The 19,952-nt window shown below is 38.9% G+C and overlaps 1 protein-coding gene across 7 annotated transcripts in view; it reads left to right on the forward strand.

The window, feature by feature from the left end:
* Positions 1-19,952, forward strand: part of Nfib (nuclear factor I B) — a 215,666-nt gene that overhangs the window by 167,726 nt on the left and 27,988 nt on the right. For 4 of the 7 annotated variants that reach the window (XM_041651809.1, XM_041651813.1, XM_041651815.1 and 1 more), the window contains 4 exons: positions 4,351-4,485; positions 8,341-8,525; positions 12,473-12,638; positions 15,666-15,748. In XM_041651809.1, coding sequence (XP_041507743.1) covers positions 4,351-4,485; positions 8,341-8,525; positions 12,473-12,638; positions 15,666-15,748 — 569 coding nt within the window. The remainder of the gene's footprint in view (positions 1-4,350; positions 4,486-8,340; positions 8,526-12,472; positions 12,639-15,665; positions 15,749-19,952) is intronic. The other 3 variants (XM_041651811.1, XM_041651812.1, XM_041651810.1) reach the window with 2 other exon arrangements.

Raw genomic sequence — 19,952 nt, forward strand, 5'->3', positions numbered from 1 at the left:
GGAAAAAGATAGAAAGACGGTCAAATTTTGGGACAGTTTCCAATGTGAAGTAATTTCAATTATAACTGACTTCTATATAAATAGAATTTACATCTTGTACTAACGCTAAGGACTTCCTGGCCTTTCCCTCTTTCTTACCAGTTGTGAGGTGTTCCTGCCCTCTTTTAGAAGAAGTACCAGCTACTTCTTGTCTTACTGCTTTCTTTCTCTTCAGTGGCCTTATCTTATGTATTATTCAACTTACCCTTTATTATGTATGTATTATCATTCAACTTATTATATATTTATACATTGTCCAGCTTTGTTCAACTAATTTTCAATTTAATCTTTTTATGTATTATTCTTCCTTCTTGAGGAGCAGTGGGTTGCACAAAGCACAGCATCTGTTTTTCTTGACACGCGGGCCACCAAAAGCCTTCTCTTTCATATTTTCAGTCCCCAACCACTTTCTGTATAGTATATAAATGCATTAAAAATAGAAATGATGTCATTCTTATGTTGGAAGTCTATTAGACTACAGACTTTCAAAATAAAATTAAAATCAAAACAATACAAGTTTGATTCGTGGTTAAAATGCAATGTCTAGAAACTCAGCCCCGAGATTCCCACATAATTGCCTTTCTGTTTTTCCTCAATCTGTAGAGCTGTGCTTTCCTCTGAGAATTCACTTCTGTGTCTCTGAGTGCTTAGCATAGTGCCCTTTCCATACACATAGCAGTGTTTCCCTATTGATTAATGGACCCAGAATTCATTTCACTTAATGGGAAGAGAAAGAAATAAAGCTACATTCTAATACTGCTATTATTAGACAGATGTCTGAAAGAGCACCTCCACACCCCCAGGTAGACATCTGGTAACTACTCCCAAAAGTGAAGGGTATTATTTTGATTAAGAGAAAACTTTAAATTACATAAGTCAAAAATGATAAAATCATTCATAAGCTTAAACTTTTATACAAATGACATTTGACTTCTTCCTTTCTGAAAAGAGACTCCTGTGAGTTTGGCTGTGTTTTGTGAGCATTCTGATGGTTGTGGTAGTTTTAGGGCTCTTTTTTTTAGGGTAGTTTTTGGAAGTGCTTCAGACAGAATAACTCTTCTCTACTTCTGAGTGCACTGGGAACCACTCTTTCCATGCCGTGTGTGTGGTCCTTCACTGCCCATTCTCAGAAGGTCTGGAAGACTGATTTACATGCCTTAGGTTGTTTGTTTGGTTGTTTTTCACTTTGCATGGAGACAGAAGGAAATGTAAGAGTCAATAATAAGTCACTGTCTCTTTAAAATCACCAGTCATTGCAAATTTGAAATGGGGACAGCAGCAACGATTCTGCTGGTAGGTGAACTCTCTGCTCTTGCAGAGGCCCCAGACTTGGTTCCCAGCACTCCCATGGTGCTTGCTACCATCCATAGCTCCAGTTTTGGGATCTGGTGCCTCTCCTGACCTGCACAGTCCCCTGGAATACATGTGGGCATCCATAACTCCAGTTTTGGGATCTGGTGCCTCTCCTGACCTGCACAGTCCCCTGGAATACATGTGGGACATTCATACATGCAGGCAAAATGCTCATACACCTTAAAAAGGCAATCTTTTTAAGTCGTTTAAAACACATTGAAACGGAAACATTATTATCTATCATAAGGAGTGATGTAGAGGCGCCTTCTTTTCTAACAATTTGTATGTCTAAGTTCAGCTTCTAGTAGGGAAAACCCAATACAGAATCATTCCTTTTAATGCGAGATAGTTCTTGGATGAAGCCTGGCATTGTCTTTGATATTTTGAAGGTTAACTTAAGTTGAAACGACTTTCCTTTTCCTAATTTTTTAAACCTTGCATTTAAATTCTACTCCTCACCCCTTTGTGGTAGCTTTAATTGTTGTGGCTTCATGAAAAATTTTCTTTTCTTTTTCTCTTTTTGAAAACTATATAAAAAACTAATTCTAATAGATCAGTCGCTGCTACCCATTTGTCAGAAGTGTGGCTTCTGCTGTCTACTGCCTACAGTAGCATGTCTATTCCTTAAGTGCCAGTATGCTCAAAACAAACACTCAGTTTTATTAGATGCCTTTACCTAAACTCGGGTAGTTTTTCAAATGGTAAAAAATACTGGCGACTAGTCTCTCACATTAATAATACTGGGAGGCCTTTTTTAAATATCAGAACATTGAAAATAAAAATGCAGGTCTTCTTTTTGTAGTGTCATGCTAAAGTTTTAGTGGTTTTATTTTAAATGGTAGAGTCCTTCTAAATATGTATACAGAAAAATTGGAGATGAAATTGTATGACAATAAATTCGCTTCCAAAGTAACACAGGGCATGGAAGTATGGGAGATTCTGAGTGGATAATGGCTGAAGTTGGCTGCTGGGTAGAAGAAATCTATTGTTATTTGTCTACTGTGCACACATTTAAAATTGTTAATGATAAAATACAAATTTCATAGGTTATGTTATTGTTAGAGATTTTAATATAAATTTATAAGCCTTCGTAAAAATGAGCATTACCTGAGATGTTAAATCCTGTGTCATCTTCCTCACCAATCAGAGGTGCCTGCTGGGTAGTCTGTCCAGACACGTTGTGTGACCCGAGATAATGACTTTTACAACAGCATTAATTCTCCTGCGCTAATTGGTTCACTTACCTGTTGCATTGGTCTGCCCACTTTACCTCGGCCTCTCGCGGCCGTCTGTATTTTGGCAGTGTTAAGTATGACATGGATGGGTAAAGCCATGGATTATTCTTCTTCTTCTTCTTCTTCTTCTTCTTCTTCTTCTTCTTCTTCCTCTTCTTCTTCCTTTTTTTTTTTTTTTTTTTTTGATTTTTCGAGACAGGGTTTCTCTGTAGCTTTGGTGCCTGTCCTAGAACTAGCTCTTGTAGACCAGGCTGGCCTCGAACTCCCAGAGATCCGCCTGCCTCTGCCTCCTGAGTGCTGGGATTAAAGGCGTACGCCACCACTACCCGGCCATGGACTTCTTTTACGAGTTGGCGTACAGTATTTTTTTTGTTGTTGTTTTGAAAATTACTGTTATTTATTCCTTTCAGCATTCCTCTTCTAACATTCTGTCATGTTCATCCCAATTTCTTATTTTCCACTCCTTAATTCCCCTAAACGCTTTTCAGTGCAGTCTATCTAGGATACTTTCAATGCCTCTTCTCATGATCATTTATTGGCAGGTATTGTGAATGAAGTAAGACACCTAGAAATACAAAAGTAATATCCACAATATCCTTTCTTCTTCTTTATATTCCTTCACTGGGTGTTTCACTTTATAGAAGCAGAGGATAAATCCAGAAACTGGTGTCATTTCTGGGATCAATGAGTCCTCTAAAACAGACTTGTGAAATGAGTATTAATCATGAATTGGGCGTCTTTATAAGTGGGCCTCCATAGTGAGTCCCTTGTAGATATTCCTCCTCTGTTTAATTTCTGGAGGGCATGCTCTGTCTAAACTGTCTATGGCCATATGTGCCCCTCTTTAACATTCAGACACAGGTACCTCAGATCTAGACCTTGCTCATGTGTGTTCTCCCAGCTGCGCATCTCCTTTCTTCACACATCGCTTGAACTAGTTAAGTATTTTACCCTGTCCCACCACTTTCAAATGCTTTCTTATAGCTCTTTTATCCCCGTGCACATTTTGAACATGGCACTACATGGGGGCTGCCTTCCTCAGCATGGTCAGGAGAGCAATACTCTGCACACAGAGGCCGGGACTATAGCAGCAAATGCCACAGTGTCTCCGCTCTCACCCCACACACGTCCTCCCCACTGGTGACAACTCTTTCCATGGTATTTTCCTCTTGGCTAACAGTGAATGTCCCTAAGTCAGGAATTGCTTTTTATGTTACTTAATATCCATATTTATATGGGAAATAGAGGAATCTTATAATTGTTTGTAGAATGAACAGGTTAGGGAATATATATATTGACTGCACAATGGCATAAGTTTTCCATATAAGATGTTAAGTCAGGGATTGTTTCTCACACACTAGCACCCAGAAATGCCCTCGTTGTCATCACAGTCTAGATATCAGGTCAAAGACAGCCCTAAATCCCAGAAATGAAAGAAGTCAGTGAGCTCTGGGTTGCAGAGGACCTTCAAGTCTCCAGCGTGAGGATTTTCCCATCTTCTGGGCTTCTTTAATGGTGCTTTGGGTTAGCTTCAGCCGGAATGCTTCTGAAAGATATCTTACAGCTCGAGCATGGCTGGGCCTTTGACCTTGTGTATAGATTTTTCTAAATGGGTGAGAGGAGAAGAATCCTAGAGCATTGGGAAATGAGATCTGTTATGTTGACACGAGCCTCATTGCGTAAGAAGGCCCGGCTGCTTGAATGTGTCCCTTTTCCTTTGCAGATATGTCTTCTCCAACGACAATGAAGAAGCCCGAGAAGCCACTGTTTAGCTCTACATCTCCACAGGATTCTTCCCCAAGGTTGAGCACTTTCCCCCAGCACCACCATCCCGGAATACCTGGAGTCGCTCACAGTGGTGAGGAGTTTCAAGTTCCTCTCGTCCACACAGCAAACACTTAAGGGTGGAGGGGAAGTTTATCACCGTTGCTAGGGTGACTATATCCTCTATATAAACATAGGAGGACCCAAAGGGAAGGTTGCTAATGGACAAAATGTTTTTTTCTTATCAGTTTATGAGAAGATATTTAATATTGTATAATTTAATAAATATTTTAATTTGGAAATTTAAAGTTTTAATCACAAGAACTTTTAAAAATGGGGTATATATTTACCCTAACTTTAGCCTGAGATTGGCCCAAGTTATGTATATTCTGCTAGAGAAAGATGGAGTTCTAAGTATATTGATGAGTTTTAGGGGTTTTTTTCATAGGAACCGAGAATATAGACTTTGCCCATAAATAAGTACTTACTTACTTACAAATAAAATTAATAAGATTATACATGCCAGATGTTCTATATGCACAAATATTTCTGTCTGGGGCACATGATATATCCGATAGTTTAGTTAAGAAGGATTATTCAACATTTCATATTGATATTTTAGTGAAACAATAGTATAACTTTGAAAGTTGAAGAACTATATAAATTAGTACTCAGTACTGTATGCTGGGTATCTGTTACTTTTAAGCCTCCTAGAGGCTAGTGGCTTGATAGTTTTACATATTACTATATTTATAATATTTTTTTGCTTCTCATTTGTAGTTAGATGACCCTTATCCTGCTGTATCTAGTTTTTAAACCTTCACTCATAAGTTGTAACATGAGGTTTATTGTTGCTTTCTTTAAAAATGCATAATCTTAGTTATAATTAGTGAAATTATGAAACTAAGAGGAATATAAAATTATAGTGGTAGAAGAATTTTCATATAAATTGTTTGATCTTCTGAGCCAAGTGGAAAAAAATCAGTAACCACTTCATAGATGTTGCATATTTGGCCATGATTAATTTCTAGGTCATGGCTTCTGCATATGACACCTGATTAAGAATTCATGCTTATAATGGTTTAAATAATTAAATGGTACTTTTATATATCATATAGATAATGAAACATGAAGCCGCTATATAAACTTTACATTTTGGTTTTCTGTCAAATACTTAAACACCCAAAATACCAGTCACATATACATTTAGTATATTTAATAGGTACCCACCTTGGTAAGAACCTTGGTCAAGGCAAAGGTTTTGCTCTTAAAGCACTATGACATAGTAGGGGTCAGTGGACCAATCCCTGCCCAAGTATATAATCTCAGTAGGACCAGGTTCTTGGTGGAGATGTCGATGCCTGAAAGAGATATGTTTTGCTAAATTTAAAAGAGTGGGCTATCCACAAGAAGGAACAACAAGCCAGCAAGATGCATGTTCCAGGAAGAGGCAACAATAGGTCCCAATATAGTATGGTCACTGTGGCAAGGAAATGCCACGTGGCCTAGGACCCACAAATTCTAGTAAGGCCAGTGATCCAGGAAAGGGGCCTGACACACAGGAGGACCCACACAAATCTGTGAAATTGCTGGGATGCTATTATAGAGACAATGTGAAATCAATTGCAGGTATTTCAGCAGGAAAGACACAGAATTGCAAGGGTATTTTTAAAAAGTCTTTGGTACAAAATGATAAAGGTAGTGCTGGAAGGAGTCAGACTAGAGGGAGAAAGACAATTAGGAAGAATTTTCAATAATGCAAGCAAAAATATGCAAATCTAGGTTTTCTCTCAAAATGAAGGAAAACATTTCTGTTGTGTAATTTCCTTTTCTGTCCTTTTCTTTCTTTTTTTTAATGTAGCATATCATTTATTATTTAGGGATGAATAGCCATATGTGGAATATTCACATCTATTCTTCTAACAACCCCATTCCTTTTTTATTTTTATTTTAAATTTATTTATTTATTAAGGATTTCTGCCTCGTCCCCGCAACCGCTTCCCATTTCCCTCCCCCTCCCCCGATCAAGTCCCCCTCCCTCATCTGCTCGAAGAGCAATCAGGGTTCCCTGACCTGTGGGAAGCCCAAGGACTGCCCACCTTTATCCAGGTCTGGGATTAAAATGACTTTTGTTTACAAGGTAGCCATTTTTACTTTTCATTTTGAAATAAAAAATCTAATCTGCTTATTTCAATCCCACTCCAGTTCCTGAGCTACCCATAGATTTGAATTCAAACTTGAATTGTTCCAGTTCTGTTAAAAAAAAGATTTTTTTTTCCTAAACTGCTGAGACCAATGAGTTCTTAAGCCCAGTGGTCAAGATGGAGCACCTGTGTATCTCACAGGGGTTTATGTGCATGTGGGAACAAAATCCATAGTTAAATGAGCAGATTAAGGTCATTTAATCACTTATGACTCTGGGTGTAGTTCATTGGTAGAAAGCACTTGCCTAGTGTTGTTGATGTCCTGGCCTTAGGGTCAAAAACAAAACAAAACACAAAAACAAACCTTTGACACTAAGCTAAAAAAAATGCTTGATTTTCAGTAAACATCTGTACTTCTTTAAGTTATGCTTCAAGTGAATGTACATCTTAAAGAAATTCGTGTAGGACTTCTGTTGTAAGAAATGTACAGTTGTTCCTCACAATGTGTGGAGAAGGGAAAAGGTTTAAACCATAGATTCTGTTGCCACGCCTCTGCAGGTTCCGAAAACCAGTCTCCTAGTCTTGTTGATCTAAATTTGTGGTTCTGCAGTATGCACTCCTAAATTTTCATATCCTGGGTGTTTTCTTTGAGGAAAATAGCAACGTGTCTTAAAACTCTCTCCTTCTCCCTCTTTCTTTTTGTCATAATTATAAAGCTGAAGATGATCATTCTAGACAATCGTCACTTGTAGTCACGAAGAGAACTTAGCTCGCACATTGTTTCCCAAACCATGGAATACGGTTTTTATTTTCTTATGACTTGGATCAAAATTTCAAAGCAATAGAGATTTAGGCTTTACTTTTATAAATTTGTTGTCTTAATTAATAATTATATAATTATTTCCAGGAGCTTTATAGAGATAATGGCTAAAATATTTTTCTCCATCTTTAAGTTTTATTTTTCAGAACTAAACATTATGATCATACTATTGTGGAAATCACCACTGACTATGATCTACAGCACATATAGTATTTCTTTCTGACAGTAGAACATACGATTGTAAAATACATGGGCAAATTCATATGTTTACCTATATAACAATTTAAGAGTTTTGTGGGTTTTTTTTTTAGATTGTACCTCAACAATACCTTTGAACTTCAATATAGTAACAGCTGGAATCAGATTAAAAATAGCTATAGGATGAAGATCTTTTGGTTTGGATAGGAACCATCTTCATTAGGAGGAGGAGTCCAGCCCATGTGCTAATACGCCAGAGTATTTACACAGTGAGCAGACCATTATTCATGACCTGACATTCTGGTCTGTTAACTGTTAGCTTTCATTTTAAACAACTGTCAGCTAGGTTGTATAAGGAGATGATTTATTTGAAATTGAATTGCATTTCTATTATGAGTTATAGTAAAAAAATTGGTGTGTCTTTAATTAATGCGATAGCTTTGTCTGATTTTAGGGAGACAAACACTTGTAATCAAAGACTATATCTTGAATGGAAAGGAATTTGCTGAAAGAAATACTTTGTCTAGTTTTACCATACAGGAGAATTTTCTTTTTTCTTTTTTTTAATTGTTCTTGGGTCTGGAAAGAAAGATGTGTTGGTTACATAGGGTGGCTTTGTGCCTATATGTCCCTCGTGGTACTAGCATTGGGAAAGCACACTGAAACGTGGTTTAATTGTGGGAGCAAGGGAATGAGCGGATCTGTTTTCTAGCACTGGAAGGGAATGAAGCCGGAAGGCAGTCTGCTGACCAGCGACCTCTGTGTTTTTCTCTTGTGTGTTATGCAGTCATCTCAACTCGAACTCCACCTCCACCTTCGCCGTTGCCATTTCCGACGCAAGCTATCCTTCCTCCAGCCCCGTCAAGCTACTTTTCTCATCCCACCATCAGATATCCTCCCCACCTGAATCCTCAGGATACTCTGAAGAACTATGTCCCTTCTTATGACCCATCCAGTCCTCAAACCAGCCAGGTAAAAATAAGAGGAAACAAAATAAACATAGTGCCCGAGGGGAGTGGGACGGGCCTCGTTCTCAGGCACCAGGGTTAGTCAGAGTATGCCTGGAACATCGAGCCTTGCAGTCTGTCTTCAGAAAGTCTCTTGGTGACTCAATACGTTTTTCTTATTTAAAGGTGGCTGAATGACAGGTAGGAAGTGTGTTGCCCCAGAGGGATAAATTTGTGAAGATGTTTTGGGTTTTATGTTTTTGGATTGAAAGAAAGTTTATGCAGAATGTTCAATGCCAAAAACACGCTAAGCTGGAGTTCACACCTCTGAAATACCTGGTTTGACATAGAGACAAAGTGCTTATTGCAGGCAGGAGCAAGGTATGTGCTAAAATAAACACCCACAAAAGAACTTACAGCTGTATTTATAGGCCAGTTACTCGGCATTAAAATCAGCTTTGGTAATGTAAACATTTTCAGCCGCCTTTGATGACTCCTGACTCTTTGCAGAAACATGACTTACATTTCATAATGAATGGCATTTCCAGCTCTTTCTGTCTCTGTCTCTCTGTTTTTATCTATCATCTGCCTATCTATCTATCTATCTATCTATCTATCTATCTATCTATCTATCTCTCAGCATCCCTTCAGGGATTTGTTGTATAAGTTCAGCAACTCTTACACATCCTCACTCTGGATCATGGTTTCTCCTGGTGAGTGATCACTACACAGGGGTTTCTCACAGGAGAATTTTGCACAGCCAGCTAAACAGTCTTTGTGCCAGTAATGAGTTTATCAGTAGTTACAGCAATCAGGTCTCTAAGGTAATTTTGATCTTAAGGTACTAGTATCAGGCTGTGTTGTTTTATCTCAAAAACCCCTGTCCACTTCTAACAACTTTTAAGACTTCGGGGGATTTATACGATGTTTTATGAAACCGCTGTTAAGTTGTGCTAAAATCAGAGTACATAAATATATGCATATCAATTGTAAAGTTTTTTTGTGAGCACTTTTGTGTTACTTTGTTAAATGAAGCACGATGGTCCCTTCTGGATGTTTGGTTTTCAACATAATATACTGTACCTCTTGTGTGGCTTAGAAAGTTACCTTTGCTTTTAGTTTCACTAACTAATATACGAAACTAAATATTAACAATTGAGAGTTAAACATCTATTTGTGCTATAGAAAAAAATGCCCATGTGGTGTGATGATGATGAGTCTAAAGACAATTGAGTAAGGAGTGAGATCTTAGGGTACCAGTTCAGAAATGAAATTTGCTCTCTGAGTATCAATTCAAAACTCTCTGTTCCATAGAGTATTTTGCTAGACTCATCTGGGAACCGTGCACACAAGGTCTGATTTCAATTTGTGTAGAATTTCCATGAATAACAAAGTCTAATTAAGACATCCATTAAAAGTCCTTAACGTTAATTCAGTGTGGAAAATCTTAGAGTTCCATTGGATTTTTTTTTAAACTGATGTCTTAATTAGGCACTGTTAAGGGGGAAATTATGCAAATTAAAATCAGGCCTTAGTGTTACGCATTTCTTTAATTATTCAGTGCTTGTTTTACATATATTTCGATTTCTTTATATGTTAAAAGTGCATATTAGGTGATAATCTGCCGCTTTTGGTCACAGTTTTTCCTGTATGTTTTCAAAGTAAATGTCCAGCTTCTAAAGGAGCATCCTTCTTCCATCTCAGTTGAAAGCCAAAAGCAAAAAGAAAATTTCAGAATTGTATGTACTGGGAAGAGCATAGTAAACAAGGTAGCCTATTGCCAGTGCTGTTCATCCTCAGACAAGATACCCTTTCTTTTCTCTATCCCCCAGCAGCTGGAAAGGTAGAGACTTGAGAACCTAGCTGCACTCATTTAACTGGTGGAAAACTTGAAGTGAAACCTTCATTTGGCCCAGGTTTTAGAAACGTCTGCATGGAATTGGGTGCTCTCTTTTGTCCCCTCTCCTCCTTTTGAATGGGAGAATACTGTCCGTTCGTAGCCATTCAATTCCTGTGGACGGACTGTACACTGCAAAGCTTATCTTCTGTGGCAGTGTTTACTTGAGATTCCTGCCATCTGACTCCTGCGCCAGGTAGATATGAACTGTCTTGGTGAACATTATGCAGAAGCACTTTTGCCATTGACTGTACCATCAGCGCGAAAATGAGAACTTCCTTCTTCCAAGGACATACACAAAGCAGTCATTTATAATGTTCCCATAGCCAGAAGCTGATAATGTCTATTTTAAGGAACAAACTACCACTGACCTAGAAAGAAAAATGTGTCTTTATAATGAATGGCAGAAATGTTTTTTTTTTTTCTAGGAACTGTTGTATCTGCTTTGATGTTTAATTCCAAACTCAAAGCCCGTTCATTTGCATTTCAGGGTAGATCAGTTGCTCTGTGCCTTCCAGAGCTAAAGATGGGGGGACTGACTACTGCTTCCGGGCTTCACCCAGCGTCATGCTAATCTGGATTCTTAAGCAACTCCGATGCCTTCTCCTCCCCACAGCAGTTTGGAGATTGTTCCCATTACTACTGCTCCAGTTATAGGGAGACAGTCATGCTATTCAGTGGAATATTTTGAAACAAATTGGTTTAAAGATACAATTTTCCAATAGGCTTTCATCAAGGAAAATTCCAGTTTATTTTCCTTATATATAGTTAAATAATTAAAGTTATTCATGATGAATAGTCAGGATGTTCAAAGTCAATTTAAAAAAAAAGAATAGAGGAACTAGTCCCTCTGTTACCTACCCAAAGACTCAGTTCATGCCTCTGAGTCAAAATATTTAAGTACTGTTAGCTATCTTTCCCCAAAGAAATATCCAGTTATAATCTATATATATGGATTTAGATACATATTGTTTCACTGATCTCTTTGCTTTGGGAAGCTGGGATTATAAAGACCATATATTTGTGGAGAATACTTTCCAGAAAATTCTTAGAAAGATCATGCAGTGAGTAATAGTTCTATGAGTATAACCAAAAATAGACTTCTCTACCTGGGATAATGTAGTCCAGGCTTTCGTCAGACAATGCACCTTGTAGGGGTTTGCTCCTACCACAGTAACTATTTTTTCTATCGAGTGGTCAAAACTCAAGTAATAGTATCTTTCCTGAAACTGGACAGGGAGTTTTCTTCATTAAATCTCACAAACATCCATGCAACTCTTCATGCACAGTGATTGAATCATAGCAAACAGCAGCATGCATTGGATGCTCCTCGCATCCTCTTTGGTTCATCCTTGTCCCTTCCTGTGGGGGTGTTTTATTCCTAAGCATAATGTCTGACGTCTGCAGTTTATAAATCTGTGTGTACCGGAAATCTTAGATGCTTTACAACTCATTCTATCTGCTTGTGGTAGCAAATTCTTGAAAGTGAACTGGATATCCTAGAGTCTAAATTGCCTGGTATGTGTGTCTGCAATACCTGTGTACGAGCAAAAGCTAGAGTTTTATATGCAGAAGAATGGACTATTGACTGTAAACGAAGGAAACTATATAGAGTTGAATATGTTTCCCATCCTTGACTTTTTGTATCGCTCTATCAGTGACACCATTGTTTAGAAGTATTGTACTGAGAGATAAACTGAGCATGAGCTGCAGATCATAGGATTGCTGGGTTCTTACTGTAGAGAATTCAGGAAGGAATTCCATTGTAGTTTGAGCTAGGCATCAGTCTCACTCAGTGTGGGTTTTCTGGCCTACTAATGAGAGGGTCAGGCCGGCTGATCTTTTAGGGGTATTGTAAAGAGGAAATCCCCTGTCCAAAGTGCACTAATGGTCAAGTACCATTGCTGCTGCTTCTTACTACTAACCATTGATTGGCCTTCAGCTCAGACTCGAGAGGGACTGCATGGCAACTCTCCACCCTGTGCAGAATCCACATGCATGCACCGCGTGGAGCTGTTGGACAGGACGACTGCCTTTTGGATCGCTTCACCCGGCATTCTGTTTTTGTTTTGTAGCCTAACAGCAGTGGTCAAGTAGTAGGGAAAGTGCCTGGCCATTTCCCTCCTGTCTTGGCACCCTCTCCCCATCCCAGTGCAGTGCGGCCTGTGACCCTGACCATGACAGATACTAAACCCATCACTACATCCACTGAAGGTGAGGCAGCTTCACCTACAGCAACCAGTAAGTATTTCCGTAGGAAATGAGAAATGTCCATCGAAGGCACCATTGGATCTATGATCCAAGGTGGAGAACACGGGGACTTTTCCGGCTACCTGAGCAGATGGAGATTTCTCATTTAAGTGGAGCTAGCAGGCATGGACGTGGCCTAGCTGTCACATGCTCTCTCTTATCAAATTTCCGTTAGGGCATCATATTTGATAAGGGAGAAGCATGCTTTTCTTTTTTTTTGAGCAAACAGACCACAACAAAAGTGATTACCCATGCCTGCTTGTTCAAGGTAGACATTGAAGTTACACTGATAACACAACACAGTATACAAAGGTTTTCCATCACCAGAAGAGAGATTAGATAATTATCACTTATTGGAGCATTTCTAGAAATCAAACCCCTCCCCCAAGTGAATAGAATCAGTGCCTCTGCAAGATAATTACATGTTTACCTCACTGTAGGTCATGCCATTGTGAGAAGCAGTCACACATTGCACTGAGCAGGCAAGGACACTGTGAAGCATAGGGTTAGGTATGTGTAAGGTCCCTACACGTTCATTATCTACAGCTTTTTCTTTAAATCTTTCAGTTGTTTTTGCTAGCACCTGACAATCAGATGCTGGGCGTGTTAGCATGGCCACCGCATTGTAAATGGTAGCATCCTTTTGTAGCACACATCCGTAAGTCAAATGGTTCCTCCAAGTTAGCATATAGAACATTCAGAATTAGATGAGGAATTCATTTTCAGTTGGCTTCACCCAAACTACCAGCTTCTTAAAGGGCACTGATGTGCACAGATGGGCAACTGATGAGGTTTCATCCGGGAGGCACTGGCGTGTTCCATCACCATGATGTGTTTCTCAGATTCTCATTGTTTTTCTTGCAGAGAGCAAAGAAAACCTTTGTGCTCTGGAAATTCCCTCGTGGAATTACACCATCAGAGACATCATTGGCTCTCACTCTCTCTCTTCTCTCTCAACCATTGGAAAGACATTCTTTTTTTTTTTTAATAATTTCTAAAAACATATAAAGAAACTATCCAAGAAAAAAAATGGGCAATCCCTTAGGTGCACAGTGACTGTTCAGCACTTATTTTATCAGACTTCATGAGCCCGACAAAGCAGTAAGTCCAAAGAGGCTTAGGATGTACATGACTGTTCAGTGATGCTTGGTAATCCACTCACTGGCAAAGAGTCCTACCCTAGGAGCCTTTCCTAAGGGCAAAAATGGGTGAGACTCCTCTTCTGGATGGTTTCTGTGCATAGTACAGTCACTGAGACGCTATATGCATGCTTTTACAGTGAGCGTCACAGCCCCTTTGTGCTAAGACACAGTTTAAATAAAAGCACATAAAATATGTTCTTCAAAGGCAGTCAAAAAACAACTTCAGGATAAATGCTCAAAACCAAAGTTCCAGAAACTTCTGGCGCCTACTTTTATGCTGATATCCGTACATCAAATTCAGGGGAAGATCCAGTGCAGATAACCAGAGCCCTCTCACAGGTGTCCCTTTAGTCTCTTTTATAATGAATTGCTTGTATACTCGGGCTGAGGTTGTTCAAAAAGAGACACGATTTGACTAATAAAATTTCTAAAATATTCTAAAGGAATATCTAGCTTATATAAAGATGGCTTCATTGGCCTTTCTCCACTTCTACATAGAAATACTGAATAACACGACTGATAATATGAAACTAGATGTTGATTTTATACATCAGTAAAGTTAACAGAGACCAAGGAGGCCTCTCTTTAATGATTGGAAAACAAACAACAAACAAACAGCCCAGACATGGTGTTCACATGGTGAGAGTAAGGCTCCTCTCTCACTTCCCAGCCTGTGTATTGAGTTCTCAAGGCCTGGTGAGGAGTGGGGAATCCTGGCTGCTAATGGCATCCTTGCCTTGTTTAGCAGGATGACCTGTGAGCATCCTCAGTGTTTTAAAAACTTGACCTAAAAGTCTCCAAGTTCAAATGAAGCATTGAAAAAGTGTACATGAAAAATTAATATATTGGTTTATAAAAGCTAGCCTATTTAAACTCGGTGTCTGAATTCCTAATTAATTATCCTGGGTTTCATCCTTTCAGACCTTGTAGTGAAACATATGGTACACACTCAGCTTTTCTGTTCAGCCGGAGATGGAGACATAGGCTTGATTCTTTTGCTCCTTGCAAAAGGTAGATTTAAAAACGAGAATCTTTCTGCGGGAAGTTCACCCCACCAGAAAAGCACTTGTACAAAAAAGTAAAGAGCAGACACCTGCATCTACTCTACCTGGTGACCAAATATGTCATAGGTACCATCAGTTCCTCTCTGGCCAATCACAAGCAATTGATAGTTGCTTTTACACTAACAGAAAACGAAGGTTTTTGTTTTGTTTGTTGTTTTTGTTTCTTTGTTTGTTTATTTGTTTGGTCAAAAATGTTTCTACCAAGCTGGAGGACATTCCCCATATTAGATAAAAGATGGAACTAAGTCATTCCATGTGATGTAATCCAACTGGGCTCCTCTTTTAGAAAAGTATTAGTGGATTTTTTAGGTGTTTTTTTTTTTTTTTTCGGTTACACAGTTAAGTCAAACATTTTTTTCATCTCATACTCATCAAGCGCATCTGCTTAACCCTGTCATCAACAGCTGTCACTTCATCTACTGTCACTGTTAGGATCCCAGGCAGCCATCACTGATTATCCCCCTAGACGCAGGTCTAAGGTGTCTACGATAAAAGACTTCAGCGTAGCCGAGCCTTGACATCTAGACAGTACCACACCGTGGCACACAGTAAGGATGCCCACACCTAGCATAGCTTGTGGTTCACTGCATAGATTCTTTTTTCTTTAAGGGGGGGGGGAATAGTTGATTTGAATCAATGATTTTGAATCAATTTCTTTTCTGTTGTTTGCGATTCGCTCAGACAAAAGAGAAGAGAAAGAGAAACACCTTCTTGGTAGTGCCCCCCACTTCTCTGGGTTTCTTATACATGGACAGGGTGTTCGTTCTGACAGTTCACGATTTTTATCTTTGTTTTTGTTCTTCCTTAATCAGCCTACACAGCCTCAGGCACACCTCAAGCCAATCGATATGTGGGACTAAACCCAAGAGACCCATCCTTCCTGCATCAGCAACAGGTGGGCACGTTTCACCCAGGTGGAATGGGGTAGCCACGCTTTGCTTCGGCGCTTTTCTCCGTGTTGCCTCTCAGATCTGGATTCAGGATGGGGCTCACAGGGCTTCTGAGACCAAAAATTGATCATTTTGTTTTCCAAATTTTTTTCCTCATTTATCCTTCGCTTCTCACCTGTCTGACGTTTCTGAAACTGGCTCACCGCCTCTCCCGTCTTCATAGCACCATAGTGACAGCCCCCACAGACACTGGGTTCCAGCTAGACAGTATTGTTCCGTCTCCCTGTATACTGAGGACTTCCTAGCCACTGTGGCTTTCAGGCGCTGACATGGAAAAGCCAGCTAGAGTCAGTACGTAATCTGTTTGGACCAGTTTTGTTTTCTCCAGATGTTTCCCCCCTCCTTTATATTTTAGTCCAGGAGGAGGACGTATTGTAGCTGAGCTCACAGGCGAAACATTACTCCTACCCTAATACATTTCAATTCCTTCACTGATTTCAGATGCAATGAAACACTTTTTTGGGGGGGGGGAGAGGCGATTCTGCCTTCTTACATCATTTATGTTTCAAGTAGGATTTTAAATTTCACATCCCATTAATGCTGTAAATTTAATGCAAATGAAGTGTTTACACAAACTGTGAAAAACTACAGCCAGGATTAATGGTGGCTTATGAACAAATTTGCCACAGTCGAAAGCATGAACCGCACCAACAGAGAAATCCCATGATTCTAGTTATAGGGTCACAGGAATACGTCTACGCACTCCAGCTGTTCTTCAGTTTGGCTCCAGAGCAGTTCGAAGTGCACAGTATGTAAAACATTACATAACAAAAGTAGGCCCCAGTACAGAAGACAGAGCTGGGAATAAATACCAAGTTGTCTCTGTGTTTAGATGAGGTTTATATATGCATTAAGCGTGCGAAGTTACTTGTGCCCGCATCCTCAGTTCTACAGTGGCCTCTCCGTTTCCCAGGCCTTCCCTGTCGCAGGCCAAGGTGATAGTCTGTGTACAGTAAAGGTCACCACATGCGGCGTTCAGAGCAAACCATAAAGATGATAGCTCATTCAAGATACTTGACATTTTGCAAGGTTAAAATAACAACGCAGAACACAAGAGAACTGACTGAAGACATCTGTGTATAGTTAGGGAAATACCAAATAATAATTAGTGGAATAATTCTCTGGAATGTTGCTTTTTTTTTTCACCTCGAAAATTACTATAATATGAATGTGTTACCACTGCTATGGTTCTACTTAACAAATGTATGTGCTCTTTATGTTTTTAAAACATATGCAGGATTTATAAGTTTTGGAAACTTGTTTTTTTAAAAAAAATTATACATTTTTTTCAGAAATATTTTTGTCATTATTCTTTATGACACCTCTCTAATTTCCAGTTAATTTTTAATTCAAAAAACATGCCTCCGTTATTCAACCTTTACCCCGAGCACATTTAGAATATTATAACCAATCCCTTCCATTGAGAAACAATTGTCCTCTTTGTCCTAGCCTAGGGCAGCTTTAGTTTGTATCAATTAAGATTATTGTCAGGGTCTCCTGTAATCACAAAAGTGCATTCATACCAAACTTACCTCTCTCTTCACATTATCTAAAAATGCATCAAGAAAGCTCAGCACAATGAAAATGTGGACCTCAACTGAGGGCAGAAATCTGAGCATCTTTTACTCTGCGAAATGTTTATGACACTTTCTTGTAAAGTCTGACATTTGTTTTTTAAGTTTTGAGTAAAGACCATTTACAATGTGAACATATTTTCTGAGTTCAAACATGGTTGCTCTTTATGAATATATGGCATGTATTAATCCTTGGAAGCAAAAAGCCATATACACCACAGTTAAACATTTTAAATACAGAGCAGATAGACAATTTATCGCTTACTTAATAAGATTTTCACTTAAAGAAACTCAGTTTGCCAAATTCATAATGAACTATGATGTTGAGGCATGAAGAAAACACCATAAATGTATATCATATGATGTGCGCGTATCACTTAACTGAAGCACCAGTTAAAATCTATTATCTTTACCTTTCAAATTAAGAGCAGCAGAGACAAAGCTGCATATTCAACTATACAGAGAATGGAGGGAGCGAAATAGTTTAAATGACTTCAGGAAAGGTTATTCTTCCTCCAGCAGAAATGGGATTGATTTACTGTGTTCTCTCATTACTTTACGAAGATTTAAAAGAGACCGCTCTTCTAAGGGCAGCTCCTAAATGCATTTGGTTTAAAGCACTCAGTGATGAATGCAGAGGAAAATCGAGGGGTACATGAAATAAAAGTGATCAATCATTTTATATTAGCTAAGAGAAATTTCAGAATTGGAAAGGCAGTGGCTTTAGTCTGAAGGAGCTTTTTAAACATTCCCCATAACCTTTCCTAGACATGACCCCTTCAAAATAAATATTGTCACCAGGTACATTCTTCAGTTCATGTGGGCTGTTTTAGAAAGATTTATCCTTTCAGCTTATGAAAAATATTGATGTGCATTGTTGCATGCTATTTTCCCTTAGAAAAGAATTTTAATATAGCTTACATAAATTAAAGTTAACAATAAATTTAAGATTATTGGATATTTTTGACTGTCTTCTAATAACCTCCCTACAAAATGACATCACAGAAAGACTTTCACCACAGCTGTTCCTCACACTAACATTCCCACATGGAAATGTAAAATATTAAGGACATCCAGACTGGCAGATTTGAACAGTGAAGTGTGTGCTTTGATGCTTAGTGGCTTGTTCCACACAGTTATTAGCGGTCACACGTTGTGAGCCCCTATTTTATAGTGATCACTCCTGACTAATGCCAGTTTCCTACCGTCTGGAAATATTCGTAGTTGTATTTGTTCTGATGTTGGAATTTCACCTAAACATAAATGTGATAATTGCATTTAAGCTTAAAAACTAAAGTCACTTAATTATGGCAAATATTTCAGAAATGTTCACATAGAGTAGTTGCTGACTTGTCATAAAGCTAGTCCTCCCTGTGAAGCATAATACTCAGTTCAAAGAAGTGATCAGGACCTGCCTTTATATCTCCTGTCATAGTTTTGGGCATAGTCCAAAGCCTGGCACTGGTCTGTCTGAGGACTCATTGGCATAGGAGAAATCTTCACACCACAACTTCGACAGGCTCTTCATTCTGTTGTTACCCCTTCTGTTGGAAAATGGTGCGGCGGCTTGAAGAATTCTGGGATCCCGCTCTAGCAACTGGGGCTCTGCTCTCTCCTGCCCAGTGCTTTGTCCTCATCTGGATTACTTTCAGAATGCTGAGGACATCTTCTCTGACTTCCCTGTGAAGAAGTCCCGAGCAATGAAATCCTTTCCCTGCTTCCTACTTTGCATGCGCCCTGTCCACCTTCCTTTCTGTCGACACTGAAGCAGCCCCCATGTCCCAAACTTTATCTACTTGAAAGAAAGAGCTTTCTGGGAGAATGTTAGCTTTTACTAAGAAAGAATAGAAACTATTTTATAATTCAGTCTAACAATGTTAATGTAAATGGGTATTAAAAGAAAACTCAGTTAAATTAACACCAGTTCTTTATATGCTAAGGTTCAAAAGTTTACCATTTTGAGGACTTACTTGCTCTCATAATAAGTAATTAAAAATAATCTAGCTTATTTATCATCAATTACAGTTTGGTGAAACATTGCTTTCACAGCAGAAACCTTTAGTAATATACATCAATATCACAAAATGTATTGTAAATTGGAGCTATAAGTTTATAACTAAGAAACCTCCTGTGTAGCCAGCCATAAGAGACCTACCATTCCAACCAGCCATTCAATTCCACCCTGACCCTGGATACAGACTGGAGATTGTAGGTAGGATGAAGAGGAAGTTGCTTTGCTTTCCTTAAATGAGGCAGAAAGTCAAGTAAGCTCCTATTTGTAAGAAGTAAGGTTTGTTCTCGCTTGATGTCTCAGAGCCATGTCCTGACCAGGTGCTCTCTGTGACAAGCTCCCTTGGCTGAGTGCCTTGTCCCTGCGTGGGACTTAATGGCGCTTGAACTTCCGCAGTTACAGCTCCTGTGTGACTGTACAACACAGTTATTTCAAGTTCAATTATCGACTGGTTATGCTGAAATATTTTCAACACTTTTCTGGGTAGAATTTGGAAATACTTTTCATTACATTAATGATTTCTGTTACACAAAATAGCTCTTAAAGAAATTGCCTCTGTGGGAT

Source organism: Microtus oregoni, unplaced genomic scaffold, assembly GCF_018167655.1.
Source record: "Microtus oregoni isolate MIOR12 unplaced genomic scaffold, Mior012 000005F_ref0000423, whole genome shotgun sequence".
Classification (NCBI taxonomy): domain Eukaryota; kingdom Metazoa; phylum Chordata; class Mammalia; order Rodentia; family Cricetidae; genus Microtus; species Microtus oregoni.